The sequence below is a fragment of the Corythoichthys intestinalis genome, chromosome 16, assembly GCF_030265065.1.
Source record: "Corythoichthys intestinalis isolate RoL2023-P3 chromosome 16, ASM3026506v1, whole genome shotgun sequence".
NCBI lineage: Eukaryota > Metazoa > Chordata > Actinopteri > Syngnathiformes > Syngnathidae > Corythoichthys > Corythoichthys intestinalis.
Genome location: NC_080410.1, coordinates 26,504,518 through 26,518,966, shown reverse-complemented (window position 1 = coordinate 26,518,966; position 14,449 = coordinate 26,504,518). Strand labels below are relative to the sequence as shown.

The 14,449-nt window shown below is 40.9% G+C and overlaps 2 protein-coding genes across 2 annotated transcripts in view; both read right to left on the bottom strand.

The window, feature by feature from the left end:
- Nucleotides 1-9,633, bottom strand: part of LOC130931941 (cAMP-dependent protein kinase catalytic subunit alpha-like) — a 32,298-nt gene extending 22,665 nt beyond the window's left edge. The window contains exon 1 of the mRNA XM_057861189.1: nucleotides 8,895-9,633. Within this exon, the coding sequence (XP_057717172.1) occupies nucleotides 8,895-8,940 (46 nt within the window). The 5' untranslated portion in view covers nucleotides 8,941-9,633. The remainder of the gene's footprint in view (nucleotides 1-8,894) is intronic.
- A 521-nt stretch (nucleotides 9,634-10,154) lies between these two features.
- Nucleotides 10,155-14,014, bottom strand: LOC130904400 (histone chaperone asf1b-B). The gene is made up of 4 exons (XM_057817128.1): nucleotides 13,592-14,014; nucleotides 13,024-13,139; nucleotides 10,750-10,926; nucleotides 10,155-10,648 (listed from the first exon to the last, which is right to left on the bottom strand). Exons 1-4 carry the CDS (start codon nucleotides 13,698-13,700, stop codon nucleotides 10,457-10,459), a joined length of 594 nt encoding a protein of 197 aa, XP_057673111.1. The 5' UTR covers nucleotides 13,701-14,014; the 3' UTR covers nucleotides 10,155-10,456.
- Between the last annotated feature and the right edge of the window lie 435 nt (nucleotides 14,015-14,449).

Below are 14,449 nucleotides of genomic sequence, written 5' to 3'. Positions count from 1 at the left end.
GCGAAATAGTACAGAAATCTGTTGAAACAAAGTATAATGGTTAAAAGAAGTCTTATTTCTAATGGCACTTTGTTTTGTTTTTTTCATAAAATGTGGAATGCATTCCACCAGTGTAGATTTTATTGTATTGTTGAAAGAAATAAGTACTTCCTTTGAAATAGCTGATGTTTTTTTCACCTTTTTGTGAAAAAGAGCAGCTTAAGGTCAGCTTTGTGTTGTATAGGCATGTTTCCATTGTTCCTGTTGGATCATTAAGTGATCTGAAATAAAACGTAACAGGCATACATTTGTTTGGCTGCTTTAATTAATGAATGCTGGCAAAAATACCTTGCTTAAACGTATTAAGTAGCCACAAAGAAAGAAAATAAATCCTGAAAGGTAGGAGGGAAAGATGCATCAAAAATCGTGATCATCGTTAATACTGTGAAGATAATAGTTCAATAATCGAATCGTAGCACCCTGAATCGTAATTCAATCGAATCGTGGGGTGCCTTAGATGGCACACCACTAATGACCGCTGCAAGGTGCCAAACGTGTGACGGGAAATGTTAATCAAATGATAAATTCAAAATGGTAAGGATACATTTGAAAATCATAAATATCAGATAAACGCTGCCCCTCTCAGCAAGATGATATGCGGGAATGCAAAAGGCCAAAACTGTCGCTCCCCTCCCCAAGGAAGCTTAGGCTTGAACCTTGCTTGCTCTTTCACTTCCTGCACCATATCAGCTTCTTCCTGTGGACCCAGCCTCTATTTTGTACACCGCAGTGCTGCGGCTCGTCTTGTTCAACCATGGAGAATGTGTTTCTGCAAACCTTCACTATGTATTTTGCACTCAAACAAAATGGAACCCTACTCAAACACCCCTGTCCTGTTGTGTAATCAGAAAAAGTGAAGTACCAATAATATCGATATTGTAATATATCCGGATACAATATTTGATTGCAAAAGTATCGATAGTTATTTGTTTTTGCATGACCACAGGTCACCAGAAATTTGTTGTCACGGGGTAAATTTGATTTTCCACTAATCTTGATAGTAATGGAAAATAATTTTGCATTTTCCTTGTTCACTCATTGGTTGCCATTAATGGCGCTAGACGTCCAATACAATGGAACTGGGAAGGTGGCAGTGAATGAATGTTCATTTGCTGCCATCCTCTCAGTTCAAATGGATTGGGCGTCAACTAGTGATAAAGTCATTGAAAGAGTTTTAATTGTATTTAGTTTTTAAGAGCCACATGATATGAAATCTATCATGTGTTTATTCAAATTGCTCCATTACAAAAATATCTGAGTAAAATACTTTATTAGAACATGAGTCTAATAACCCCAAGTAGACAAAAAACACCCATCTCACTCAAACGTTATCATGTTAAAAATGCTAAATCTATTTTTGTCTGGTTACTCAATTGATAGATGGAATACAGTGCCTTGCAAAAGTATTCGGCCCCCTTGAATCTTGCAACCTTTCGCCACATTTCAGGCTTCAAACATAAAGATATGAAATTTAATTTTTTTGTCAAGAATCAGCAACAAGTGGGACACAATCGTGAAGTGGAACAACAGTTATTGGATAATTTAAACTTTTTTAACAAATAAAAAACTGAAAAGTGGGGCGTGCAATATTATTCGGCCCCTTTACTTTCAGTGCAGCAAACTCACTCCAGAAGTTCAGTGAGGATCCCTGAATGATCCAATGTTGTCCTAAATGACCGATGATGATAAATACAATCCACCTGTGTGTAATCAAGTCTCCGTATAAATGCACCTGCTCTGTGATAGTCTCAGGGTTCTGTTTAAAGTGCAGAGAGCATTATGAAAACCAAGGAACACACCAGGCAGGTCCGAGATACTGTTGTGGAGAAGTTTAAAGCCGGATTTGGATACAAAAAGATTTCCCAAGCTTTAAACATCTCAAGGAGCACTGTGCAAGCCATCATATTGAAATGGAAGGAGCATCAGACCACTGCAAATCTACCAAGACCTGGCCGTCCTTCCAAACTTTCTTCTCAAACAAGGAGAAAACTGATCAGAGATGCAGCCAAGAGGCCCATGATCACTCTGGATGAACTGCAGAGATCTACAGCTGAGGTGGGAGAGTCTGTCCATAGGACAACAATCAGTCGTACACTGCACAAATCTGGCCTTTATGGAAGAGTGGCAAGAAGAAAGCCATTTCTCAAAGATATCCATAAAAAGTCTCGTTTAAAGTTTGCCACAAGCCACCTGGGAGACACACCAAACATGTGGAAGAAGGTGCTCTGGTCAGATGAAACCAAAATTAAACTTTTTGGCCACAATGCAAAACGATATGTTTGGCGTAAAAGCAACACAGCTCATCACCCTGAACACAGCATCCCCACTGTCAAACATGGTGGTGGCAGCATCATGGTTTGGGCCTGCTTTTCTTCAGCAGGGACAGGGAAGATGGTTAAAATTGACGGGAAGATGGATGCAGCCAAATACAGGAACATTCTGGAAGAAAACCTGTTGGTATCTGCACAAGACCTGAGACTGGGACGGAGATTTATCTTCCAACAGGACAATGATCCAAAACATAAAGCCAAATCTACAATGGAATGGTTCAAAAATAAACGTATCCAGGTGTTAGAATGGCCAAGTCAAAGTCCAGACCTGAATCCAATCGAGAATCTGTGGAAAGAGCTGAAGACTGCTGTTCACAAACACTCTCCATCCAACCTCACTGAGCTCGAGCTGTTTTGCAAGGAAGAATGGGCAAGAATGTCAGTCTCTCGATGTGCAAAACTGATAGAAACATACCCCGAGCGACTTGCAGCCGTAATTGGAGCAAAAGGTGGCGCTACAAAGTATTAACGCAAGGGGGCCGAATAATATTGCACGCCCCACTTTTCAGTTTTTTGTTAAAAAAGTTTAAATTATCCAATAAATTTTGTTCCACTTCACGATTGTGTCCCACTTGTTGTTGATTCTTGACAAAAAATTAAAATTTTATATCTTTATGTTTGAAGCCTGAAATGTGGCGAAAGGTTGCAAGGTTCAAGGGGGCCGAATACTTTTGCAAGGCACTGTAGTTGAAGCTCAGAAATGTGATTTTAAAAATACTGAAACGTAATTTGGAAAGAACTAAAATAGAACGGAAGGGAAATTTTGTACTTTTGGCAATGTTGTGGAAGAAAAAAAATGCATTTTTCAAAAAGTCAATACTTTGAGGGAAACAAATGTTTAATTTTACAACAGCTAACATTACAAGAAAATTGAGAATTTTGTGGGATAAAAGTTGGAGATTTATAGGTAGAATTGTGTAGTACACCAATATTTTATGGGAATTAACTAGTCATATTCCGAGAAAAACTACTGTAAGATTACAACAGCTACAGAAAGAGAAAGTCGGAAGAATTACAGGAAAAACCCTGAAAATGATGAAAAAATACACCCGAATTTTGTAATGTTTATAGGGCTCATTAGAAAAAAATTACAACTCATTGGTTTTATCAAATGAAAAAATGTGTCTTTTGCGAGAAAAAGAAATGTTATTGGACCTTTATAGGAGCACTGCTAAAATAGTATGAGCAAAAGCATCTAAAATTTCATGAGAAGGGTCATTACTGTGCAAAATAATAATAAAACAAAACATTATTGCAACACATCATTGCAGGTGGCGGTTTTGGTTTAATTTTGTGAAAACGAAGTAATGCTTTAAAAAAAGTGAAAAATAAAACTTCCAACGTATTTGTGACTGTTCTCATTTCTTCTCTGTATGGCCTGAATACAAATTAATCCAAATATCATCAATGGCAATTTGCATGTAATTTGAAAAAGTAAACAAGTGAAGGCACAAAATCCAGCCGGTTGTAAGCGACCAGTTGACGACTGTTTCAGATCTGGAACGGAGGCCGTTCTTTCACACGTACGCTCGAGCAGCAACTTGAAGTCGCTGCTCATTTCACAGCTAGCTGTTCTCACTTGAGCGTCACTCATGGTGTTATGAATAAAAACATAACACCGAGTTCTCTATGGCCTTCGCCGGGGACCCGTGAACCGTGTTGGAAGAAAACAAAAGACCAGTGATAGCAACAAAGAAAAGGGTGATGATAACCATAAAAAATGTGCTATTAACTCATTGGCTGTTATTGACGGTGTTAGACATCCAATCAAATTGAAATGGGAGAGTTGGCAGCTGAGTTAGCCTGACTTTGTTTAGGTAACCTAACTTCAGGGGTCGCGTTAACCGAATATTTTCCGTCGTTGCCCGGTTTTTTAAAACAGTGACGGAAAAAAACTGAAGTCCATCTGTCATTTTGACAGGTTGCAATTCACACCCCAGACCACAGGGTGGCGAGTGAGCATATTAATTAGCTATTGTCTCTCTTGATGCATGACGTCGTTGGCCTTACTCGGAAAAATGTCAAAGCAACTGAGTGTCTGAAGTTTCTTCAAAAAGCCCCAAAAAGACGATGGTGTTGATAAAAGAGGTGAAAAAAGAGGGACTGATGCAGTGGAGGATGAAGGACAAACAAGCAATCAGCCCTCGGCAACTACTGAGCGAGCAAGCGGCAGCAAGGAGGAAGGTGTGAGACTGCGTTCAGGCACAGCAGGTGAACTGTTAATTTCATTGTTCCGTATGTAGCCTACCGACTAGGGATGGGAATCGAAATCCGATTCCAATTCGGAACCGGTTCCGAGTGTTTCGAGGCCTCGACATCACAATGAAAAAGGTTAACGATCCCTTTAACGATTCCTAAAGACACGTATTGCGTCGTGACGTGTCTTGTTGTCCAGACGCATCAAACTAGCATGGCGCCAAGAACCACTCGCTCCAAAGTTTGACTACACTTCACCAGGAAAGAGTGTGAAAATGAAAGGTTACGAAGGGTAAGCACGAGCATTGCAGCCATAAACATAACAATGACAGCACGTAGGTTCAAACGCTCGAAAGTGTGTCTTCACTTCACGAGGAAAAATTACAACAAAGCGACTTGCAGTCATTGCAAGGTGGAGATAACTGCATCAGGAGGGAATACGACTGCGCTGTCCTCACAGAGAGGCTAAGGCTCAGTCCTGGCTATACAGCTAGCTAAACTCCCAAATGACGATGCAGAAGACGTTAGTATAATTTGCTGACTTTATTCAACCATCACTTGAAGAGTGGAACTAAGAAAAGAAATGAAACAAATCAATTTCGTCCCCAATAACAAACAGGTTTGCATCAACGTAAATCAGCGATGATTAGCTGCTAATAACAGTAATAACAAATGGTTAGCATTCGTTCGCTAGCATTAGCACATCGTTCAAACCACTACACAACTGGATTTAAGTGTCCGATCGCGAGTGGAAACACAACAACAACAACACAAACGATGATACATACAGGCGTTGCCTCTGTAGATATTAACATTAACAAAGAACGAAGGCTCGTAGAAGTGTTTCCCTCTCTCACTAACTCGCTTGGATGTGGCATTTCTTCTTCGGGTGTAAGCCACTCTTCTTCACGTGAGCGCGTTCTTCTTCGCGTGAGGAAGCGGCCCCCACTTGAGCATGTAAGCGCCACAAAAACTAAAAGGCATGCATTTCCATGCAATGGTAAATAATACACGTTAACCCACCAGTCCCCAAACTGCGGCCCGCGGCCCAAATACGGCCCGCCTCCACATTTGGTCCGGCCATTTTGAATTTTTTTTTTTTCTCAATCGTGTTATTTATTTCCTGGCCTTTTCCTTAAAGAATTCAGAGAGGGTTATTTGGTTATTATCTATTTAAATAATAGCGTTTTTATTATTAATTATTATTATTATTATTATATTATTTTTATTTTATTTACTTTCATTCCGTGAAGAATCCAGAAAGGGTTATTTGATTGTGGCTTTCTGAAAAACAATTATTTTTTACATTTATGCACTTCTGCAATCGTCACACTTTTTCTGTTACAAACTGACCCGGCCCCTCATCAGAGAAGGGAAAAGTTATGTGGCCCTCACAGGAAAAAATTTGGGGACCCCTGCTTTAACACATATTGCCAAAGGCAGAACAACAACCTATCTGCCAATATATACCAATATTTTTTATTTCTATTAGATAAATGTTTTAGTAAAATGTTACACATTCTTGTGTATTTGCCACTTATTGCCACAGTTAACATTGAGGCTTTGGGCCTCTTTTGATCTCGTTGTGAGTTTGTAAGGTTGTGACTTCTGATTAAACAAACTCAATGCCAATCAAAACGTTTGTTCTTCTTTCCCCCCAAATTAGAATCGATAAGAGAATCGATAAAGAATCGAATCGTTAAGCAATATCGATAATGGAATCGGAATCGTAAAAATCCTATCAATTCCCATCCCTACTACCGACTGGGGCCACAGTCAGCTGTTTTTGTCACTGCGGAGAAAAAGTTACATATTCATCTGCTTGATGTGTGATGGTATGGTGTGGATTCTCTCTTAAGCTTGTTCGGACAGAATATTAATTAAAAATGAATGAAAACTAAATACTATTGGATATGTCATTATTATCATTTTAAAAATTTAAGTGACGGGTAAAAATAGATTATGACCGGATTTTTATGACCCTGTCAGTCAATATGACAGACAATGAAAAAGTCTAGCGCAACCTCTGCCTAACTTGTACGTTTTGTTGAACACTACTATCTTTAATTCTCACCACACCAGTGTGTGGGGGCGGAGGGAGGGTTTAGAGAGAGTGACCAATAACTACTATGGAATTGACGACAGAATTCCCAGCAAACTTTGCGGCTTATGTACGCAGCATAAATTTGGATTAGGAGTGGGAACCTCTTGGTACCTCACGATATGATACAATTTGCGATACAAAGCTCACGATAATGATGATCTGACGATATGACGATACAACGATTATCGATACATTTGTAAAATATCCTAGAATGATTTTCTGACCAACAACTAATAAACAGAAAAACAAGCTTCTGCTGTGAATTGGAATGAGTTTATCACTAGTAGACGTCCAATCCATTTGAAATGGGAGAGCGGCAGCGAATGAACATTCCTTCATTCGCTGCCACCCTCCCATTTCAAACAGCTTGAACGTCTATGGCCATCAGTTGCAGCCAATGCCAGGCAATGAAGTAATTTTGGCCCTTATAAGGTCATTTACCTGTTGATGTTCAGTTACTTCCTGTTGATTTTGGGGTATTTTATAGGTCACTTCCTGTTGATTTTGAATTACAGAACAGGGATCACCCAAATGAATAGGCAGTGACTCGAACTCAACAGGAAATGACCTATAGATGCCCTAATATGAACCGCAAGTGACCTGTAAATGCCCTGAAAACCCAGTCTAAATGGATTAGGCGTCGTGCACCGTCAATTCAGCCTTAGGGGCAGTTTACATGGGTACTCTGCGACACGTAGACGCAATGACTGAGTAGCGGACTCGCCTCGCGTGCATATGGCGTCGGCGAAGACGGAAGGCGAAGATGAAATATTCTGAATCCTGCCTCCAAAGTGGAAGAATCCGATTACCGGTGATTGAGGGGGGGCTTCCTCGGAATCCATATCAAAGGCTCCCGCTGCGCAAGACCGCGCCGTTAACGTCAGCACTTGTACATGTCACATTGGGCGTACGCAGCGGTGCTACTAAACAGTAAAAGCAGCAAATATGGCGGAATGTCGGCTTTAATGTACTGTTTTAATAATATTTTTAAATTAAATATGTTGAATGTTTCAATTTTTGTGCCTTTTGAACAAAAGAAAAATTCCATTGCTTCGAATGGGCGGGCATATTTTTTTCCGGGCTGAGGGAGCTTGGTGTGGTCAAAGTGCACCATTCTCAGTCGCCCTGTAAATCTGTACTGCCCCCAAGGGCCTGGCATGAATACTACATCGCTTTCATGCGGAATTGTGACATTGTTCAAATGGAGACGCAAATGCAAATGAAAATTTGAAAATGTTCATATTCTCGGAGATTCGCCATGTAAACAACCACTTAGAGTTAACTGAGATTTTGGTAGCAACTTGTTGGTTCCTTTTATTTTTTTTAGATATTGACAACTTTTAAAAACAATATCAACAGATTCTTGGCAGGAGCATATCGATGACCTTTTGGGATACAAACTATCACGATATATCACCATTTCGATATTTTGTCACACCCCTAGTTTGGATAGTGTGGTGATTTAAGAGCCTCCTGTTTGTTTTTTGTTTTTTTTTTATTCAAAAAAACCCTTGTGGCTGTTGCTTATTATTGTTATATGTTGAGCATATACTGTATAGTCTTCACATAATAAATGCCAATATTGACAATAAAAGGAAACTCTGACAATAGAAAATTTACTCACGTTATTCAAACTAACTTGGATGGCTATGAATCCACACATAGAAAAAAAACTATAAATTAGAAATGACTTGTGTAACTATGCGTGTAACTATGCAGTTAGACTAACAATTTTATCTAAAGTAGGCCGGATGGCAAATACAAGCAGCCTTGTTCTTGAATGTTTCATCACATGATGTTCAAGACTTCTTAACTCCCAAGTTTTTTGCCCATAGACAATCAGTGCACGAATATCATATGACTTCATTGTCCTGTGCCGGTGGTGGTCTCGTTGCAATCCAATTCCATCGTTTGTACTCAAGTCTTGGCCCTCGAGAAGACGAATGACCCCCATCTCTCCAGATTAGTGGGTTTACTTATTAGCCTGTGCTCGACTTTCACAACAACGCGGAGGCCAAGTCAATGAAGGCTGCCTGTGTTGTCATGAGCGCTACCTCTGGATGCACCTCGGGCCAGTTTTATCACGAGTTTTTGCCACATAAACCCATTGAGAACACGACTAGTTCTGTTCAATTGAAGGTTAGAAATAACAAATGGGTCAGAAGACCAACACAGAGGGATGAAATGACAGATATAAATGTTTTTTGGGGGAAAAATGGACTCACCACTCTCCATCTCATTGCCTTTCTTCGCGGTGGGCGTGTTACCCATGATGGCAGCCTGTCAAGCGGACTCCTGGAGGTTCGGTAGCGACTTTTGGGGGCTTGATAACCCAGAACCGCCGCTTGGCAGGGCTAAAGAAAGCTGTCGGTGGCCCACTAGCTGAAGGTTCTCATTCTCAACGAACGGCTCGTAATATATTTCCCCTTTTCCGTCGTTCACTTTTTTTTTGTTTTTTTACAGGAAAACTAACCTAACCTTATGCTACAGTTGGCGAATGCTAGCAGGCTAGCAGGCGCGGCGGATGGGTGTTATCTAATAAGGTTGCTTGTGAAAAATGGAATATCAGGAAAAAAAAACCTACACGACCGATCGCTTTTTGTTTTTAGATAATCCGTTAAAGTGACGTATTTAAGAAAGTACGGGGGCGTTAAACAGGTTGCTTTTTTCCAGTCTATGTTACAATCTGTTAGCGTCCCCCGTAGTCGTACAGTGGCCTATGAATCCAGGCACTGTGTGTGTGTGTGGGCAGGCCCCTTCTGTGCAGAAAAAAACGATATCCAGGTTAATTCCTCGTCCCGCCCGCCGTCTTCTTTCTCATCCACACTCGTTCAAAAGCCACCCTGGCCGAGTGCGACGGTTCCCCCGGAGCCGACCGTCTCACGGACAATTCCCAAATCAACAGAGCCTTTCCATTAATCTTTCAGACCGCAAGGGAAACTCCAGTCGCCCATCTAGTAAGCACCGCCCCCTAAAGGCTTTCAATTGGCTGGTTTAGATGATTGGCGTAATAAACCAACCGCTGATTGGACAAAACTTGACGGTGGAAGTCTTTGCGGATTTATCATTGGACAATGCGCCACTTTTGTTAAGGCTTGTCTGTAGCCAATAGACGCACCGATTGTAACGGTAACTGTTGTTTTTCCGCCTTTTGTGTTAACTTAGCAAATATCCGAAATACTTATTTACAAGTCAAACATTGGATGAATAAATGTGTACGATCGTAATATAACCCTTCTGTTATTAATGTCGAATTTGTGGAAGCATTTTCGAGTCGAAACAGCAACTGTTGCCCTATCCGTCTGTGACTGGGCGTGACGTTGACACATGCTATTTTTGGCAACATGTGAAAACATACGGGATTACTCATATGTCGTTAAAAATTGTACAACAGAACAATTTTTGGAGTGAAACATTTACAAAAATTTGTGAAAGCCTTTCATACCAAAAGACACGAGTCACAACACTCATAAATACAAATAGTTTTATTCGGAAAACAAAATAGAAAATCAACACATGGAGGAAATGACTTTTTTCCCCACCTGTCAGTGCAAATGCCAACTTGCACGGCAAATATTGCCATTTATATGCATTTTGCTTCAGTTCTGAAATTAACGTGGTCCAAATTCAAAATGTGAGTAGTGGGAGAATTTGAACCACAGCCAATTCTGCAGAATTTTAATGAGCTTGCAGGAACAAAAGAGCAGTTATAAGGCAAATAGTCTGTACAATATGATATTACAACCCCACACCCATTTCACAGAGGAAATAAACACTTGGGACATCTCTACAAGCAGTCCATCGAATTCTCTGGTAGTATTCCCATGGGCGGGGCTTTGCCGGGAAGACAGGACGGCGGGAGCATGGAGTTGGATGACGGGTCCACATTCTCAGAGTCCTCCATACGCTCGGCGCAGCCTTCCCAATTGATGTGGAATCTGGTAACGCGCGGGTTGGATGCCAGGATATTCCTCTGGAGCTGCAAAGACAAGTTTGAACACCAATATTCAACATCAATCTCTGCACTTATTGTGTGAAATTTTAAAATTGCAGAGAATTTTGTTTAAAAGTTGGTACGACCTGCGCGTAGTCTGGTTTGATGGGTGGATTCTCTCGGAGCTCCTGGTCTGTGTACTCGTTGTTGACGTAGTAACCGATGCGGATGAACTCCTGTCCCCGATACGTGCAGGTGATCAGCACGACGGTAACACCCACAGCGTCACTCTCGGGGATCAGTCCTGTGTTTGGCGCATCTGCCTGTCAAGAAGAAAATACCCATAAAAAATGGTGAGGATGGAGATGTTGATCATGACTACTCTCACGAATACATTAATTTTGAGTGTTGTGACTTTAAAGAGCAGGGCCTGGCCTGGTGAGTGACGCAGTCAGGAAATTAGGATTCATGTTAATTGAGGCTAGTTGTAGGAATGACGCAATAGCGTACTGCACGAATGCCATTTTTAAACAGTAACGTCGCCATCGCAGCACTGATGTGGGACATTATAGACACGCCCTCGCATACAATCAATGTTATTTCTGCTTGTCTTCTCCGATCAGCTTTCAAAAAAAGAACATGCCGATAAAACACTGCTGCTATGGAACTTGTAGAAACGACTAGACATTTAAACATATGAAGGATGTTTTCTTCATATGTTCCCCGAAACCAAAAACTCGGAGGAAAAAATGTGAAGAACGGATCAACTTGCACGGATGTCTAAAAGACCAGTTTAACGCCAACAAGGCGAAGTCATTCACATTTCATATGCAGTAACATTTTGTTGGGGGCCATGATCCTACAGAGGACGAAGAGGTAAGCAATTTAGATGTTTTTACTTATTTTTTAGCGTGGCGTTTTGCCGTGCTGCTTCTGTCTGACAATGACCTGAAAAAAATTAAAATTGTATCTAACTGCCATTGTTACCTTTTCTGTTGTTTAGAAAAAACAACTTTAGTAAGGGGGAAGAGTAAATAAATTATAAAAGTAAGATTTGTTATTAATGAAAAAATTAAAAGTGTTCGTTGGCTGTCACTGAGTAACATTTGCGATCGCTACACAAAAATAGCAAAGTAAATTGCCCTCAAGAACAGTCAGAGACGTAAGACAACCAGAGGATATAATATATAAGACACACAGGGCATATGGTGGTAAAGGATAGATTGTTGAAACAGGAGAATGTCATTGTCAGTGGTGTAAGGCAATCCACACAAGAAAAAGGTGTCGATAAAAAAGCCAACTCAGGTCGGCTCTTTTTCCCGTCTTTTTCAGCCCTCGACACTCAAGCCGTCTATTTTACTGAACATGTGTATGTTCTTCAACATCTTTACCTGTGATTTTGGTCCCAGGGACATCATTTTCGGACAGAATTGGTAGGTTTAGCTCAGTAAACATCTCGTTCGTACACTATTTCCATTCATGTACTATTAGGGACAAACGGGAACAACAGCAACAATTGCAAACGTCATGGATATTAATGTGCAAAAGTGTTGCTTGCGATACCCCATTGAGAGTGCACCAGTTGCTGTGTCTCTCCTTGACTCACAGCTGACATAACACGATCTTATTCAGTCATTCTTCCCGTTTCATTGCTTCTCATCCATTTATTTATACACAGAATGTGTTCATGTAATCAAATTGTTTGAACTCAACTCCCTAGACCAGGGGTGTCAAAACTTTTTGCAAAGGGGGCCAGATTTGGTGTGGTAAAAATGTGGGAGGCCGACCTTGGCTGACATCCTTTACATAGAATATATTTAAGCAAATTTTATCTCGCAACTAGCCTTTGTGGTGTTCTCTCTCGACTCTAGGGCTCTTGCAAAATACTGCTGCTGTGAAGTTAAACTAGCTTCAGTTTCTTGCTGCGTATCTTCCCTGTAATCTTGTCGTACATGTCAGCGTGTCTTGTTTGGTAACATCGCCTCACAGCGAACTCTTTAAAAACAGCGAATGTCTCTTTGCAAATGAGGCAGACACATTTGTGTATTTTAGTGAAGAAATAGTCCAATTTCCACCTCTCCTTGAAGCGCTGGCCGTCACAGTCAACTTTTTTGTTGTTGATTGCTGCCATTTTAGAAAATTGGAAGTAAAGGGTCACACTGGGTAATGTTCCTTAGAGTGCTGCTGCCTTTTAGTGGGTAAATGAGGAGCAGCATTTAGTGTGTAAGCTACTTCATACGTATGCTGGTAGCAGTACTGTTGATCAATTTATTAAGTCTGTGTGTGGGCCAGACGTTATTGATTTTATGACAGAGGCTGGGGGCCGGATGAAATTTGACCACGGGCTGCATTTGGCCCCCGGGCCGCACTTTGGACATGTCTGCCCTAGACTAAAATACAAAATTACTGAATAACATCACCTGGAAGACAAACATATGTCGTCCAGCAGGCACAGGTCCCACCAGGACAGAGTCCAGGACTTGATCATATTCTTCACTTTCTGCTGAGCCCACGTAAATGATCTTCCACTCCAGGTCTGGAAAGACATAACCGGTATGATGTTATCAAGAAATTAGCACAGAGCAACATAGTATTGTATGAAAATTCTCAAGAAAAATCACTTAAAGGACTGACATGATTCAAAACACCATAACTCATTGCCGGCCATTGACAGCAATAGCATTTATAGGCAAATAAAAACTTTCAAACACGTTAAAAATGTCTTTTTGGGGAGGCTGGAACGGATTAACGGCATTTCTTTTCGTTTCAATGATGATGAAAGATTTGAGTTAGGGTTATTTATTAGATACGAGCGAATTAAAGTCGTTCGCCGAAACACCACTGAATATATCTATTATTTTAATACTCTCTAGGGGTATCTTTGTTTGTATTCACCACTGGAGACAAAAACAGTGAACTAGTGACCCAGCCGAGAGTAGACGACGGTAGCGGTTAAGTGACAATATGTCCGACAACGACGGTGCTCACCTTCGGGCAGGTCCTCCATGCACTCGAACGTAATCTCGAACTGGAACGGGTTGCCAAAGGGGCTCGGGTTGTCTAGAACGGCCACATTCAAGACCTGTACCTTCGCCATGGTTCTAGTCGCTGGGCTTGTGTTTTAGCACGACGCTGCTAAGCACAAAAACTGGCTCTTCAAAGTGAAGCCCCTTTTCCCGGGGATTCCTTCAAAAGCTCGCTTCGTCGTCAAGCAAACACAGCCACGACTGGATTTAAAAATACTAAACGGTTGTGGTTTACGAGACAGAATATTTGCAATTTGGTCGCATAGTACAAAAGGGAATTTATTTTTCGTAAAAAAAAAAAAAACTAATGTTTTGAGTGTGTTCTTCCCCGCTCTCCCGCCGCTTTGACAACCTAACCCAAGATGCCCTGCGCCTAAACAGGGAAGGAAAAAGAGAAGCTTCCGGTCGCGCGAAACCGAGAGACGCCTCCTTTTGGTCAAATGCGAAAGTGCTCTTAAATAGCATATTGGTGACTATTTAATACAGTCGTTTGTTTGTATTGTTTGTTCTTTTGTCTATCATGTGGTTGTTAATAAAAAAAAGATTGAGCTGCGAAAAAAAAAACAAATCCGAGGTACTTCCGCTTTACTTCCCTATGTCTGCCTACAACTTCCGTTTTCAATTTTTTTACCATTGACTTCAATGGCGCTGAAGTGGCATCACTCACTAAAAACCTTGAAAAACCACAACTTGGAAATACTGCATCCTTCTGCTGTCTCGACATGGGAAGACAACATAAAGAAGTGGCCGAGGGTGACCACAAGGAAAATATTGTATTTTATTGACTCAATGGTAGTGGATTGAAACGCCATCAGGAAGC

Excerpts from the sequence above, each read along its gene's own strand:
- LOC130904400 (XM_057817128.1), bottom strand. The coding sequence starts at position 13,700 with ATGGCGAAGGTACAGGTCTTGAATGTGGCCGTTCTAGACAACCCGAGC. Across the intron at positions 13,140-13,591 it reads CATGGAGGACCTGCCCGAAG|ACCTGGAGTGGAAGATCATT; the intron begins GTGAGCACCGTC and ends ATGTCTTTCCAG. Across the intron at positions 10,927-13,023 it reads GACATATGTTTGTCTTCCAG|GCAGATGCGCCAAACACAGG; the intron begins GTGATGTTATTC and ends TCTTCTTGACAG.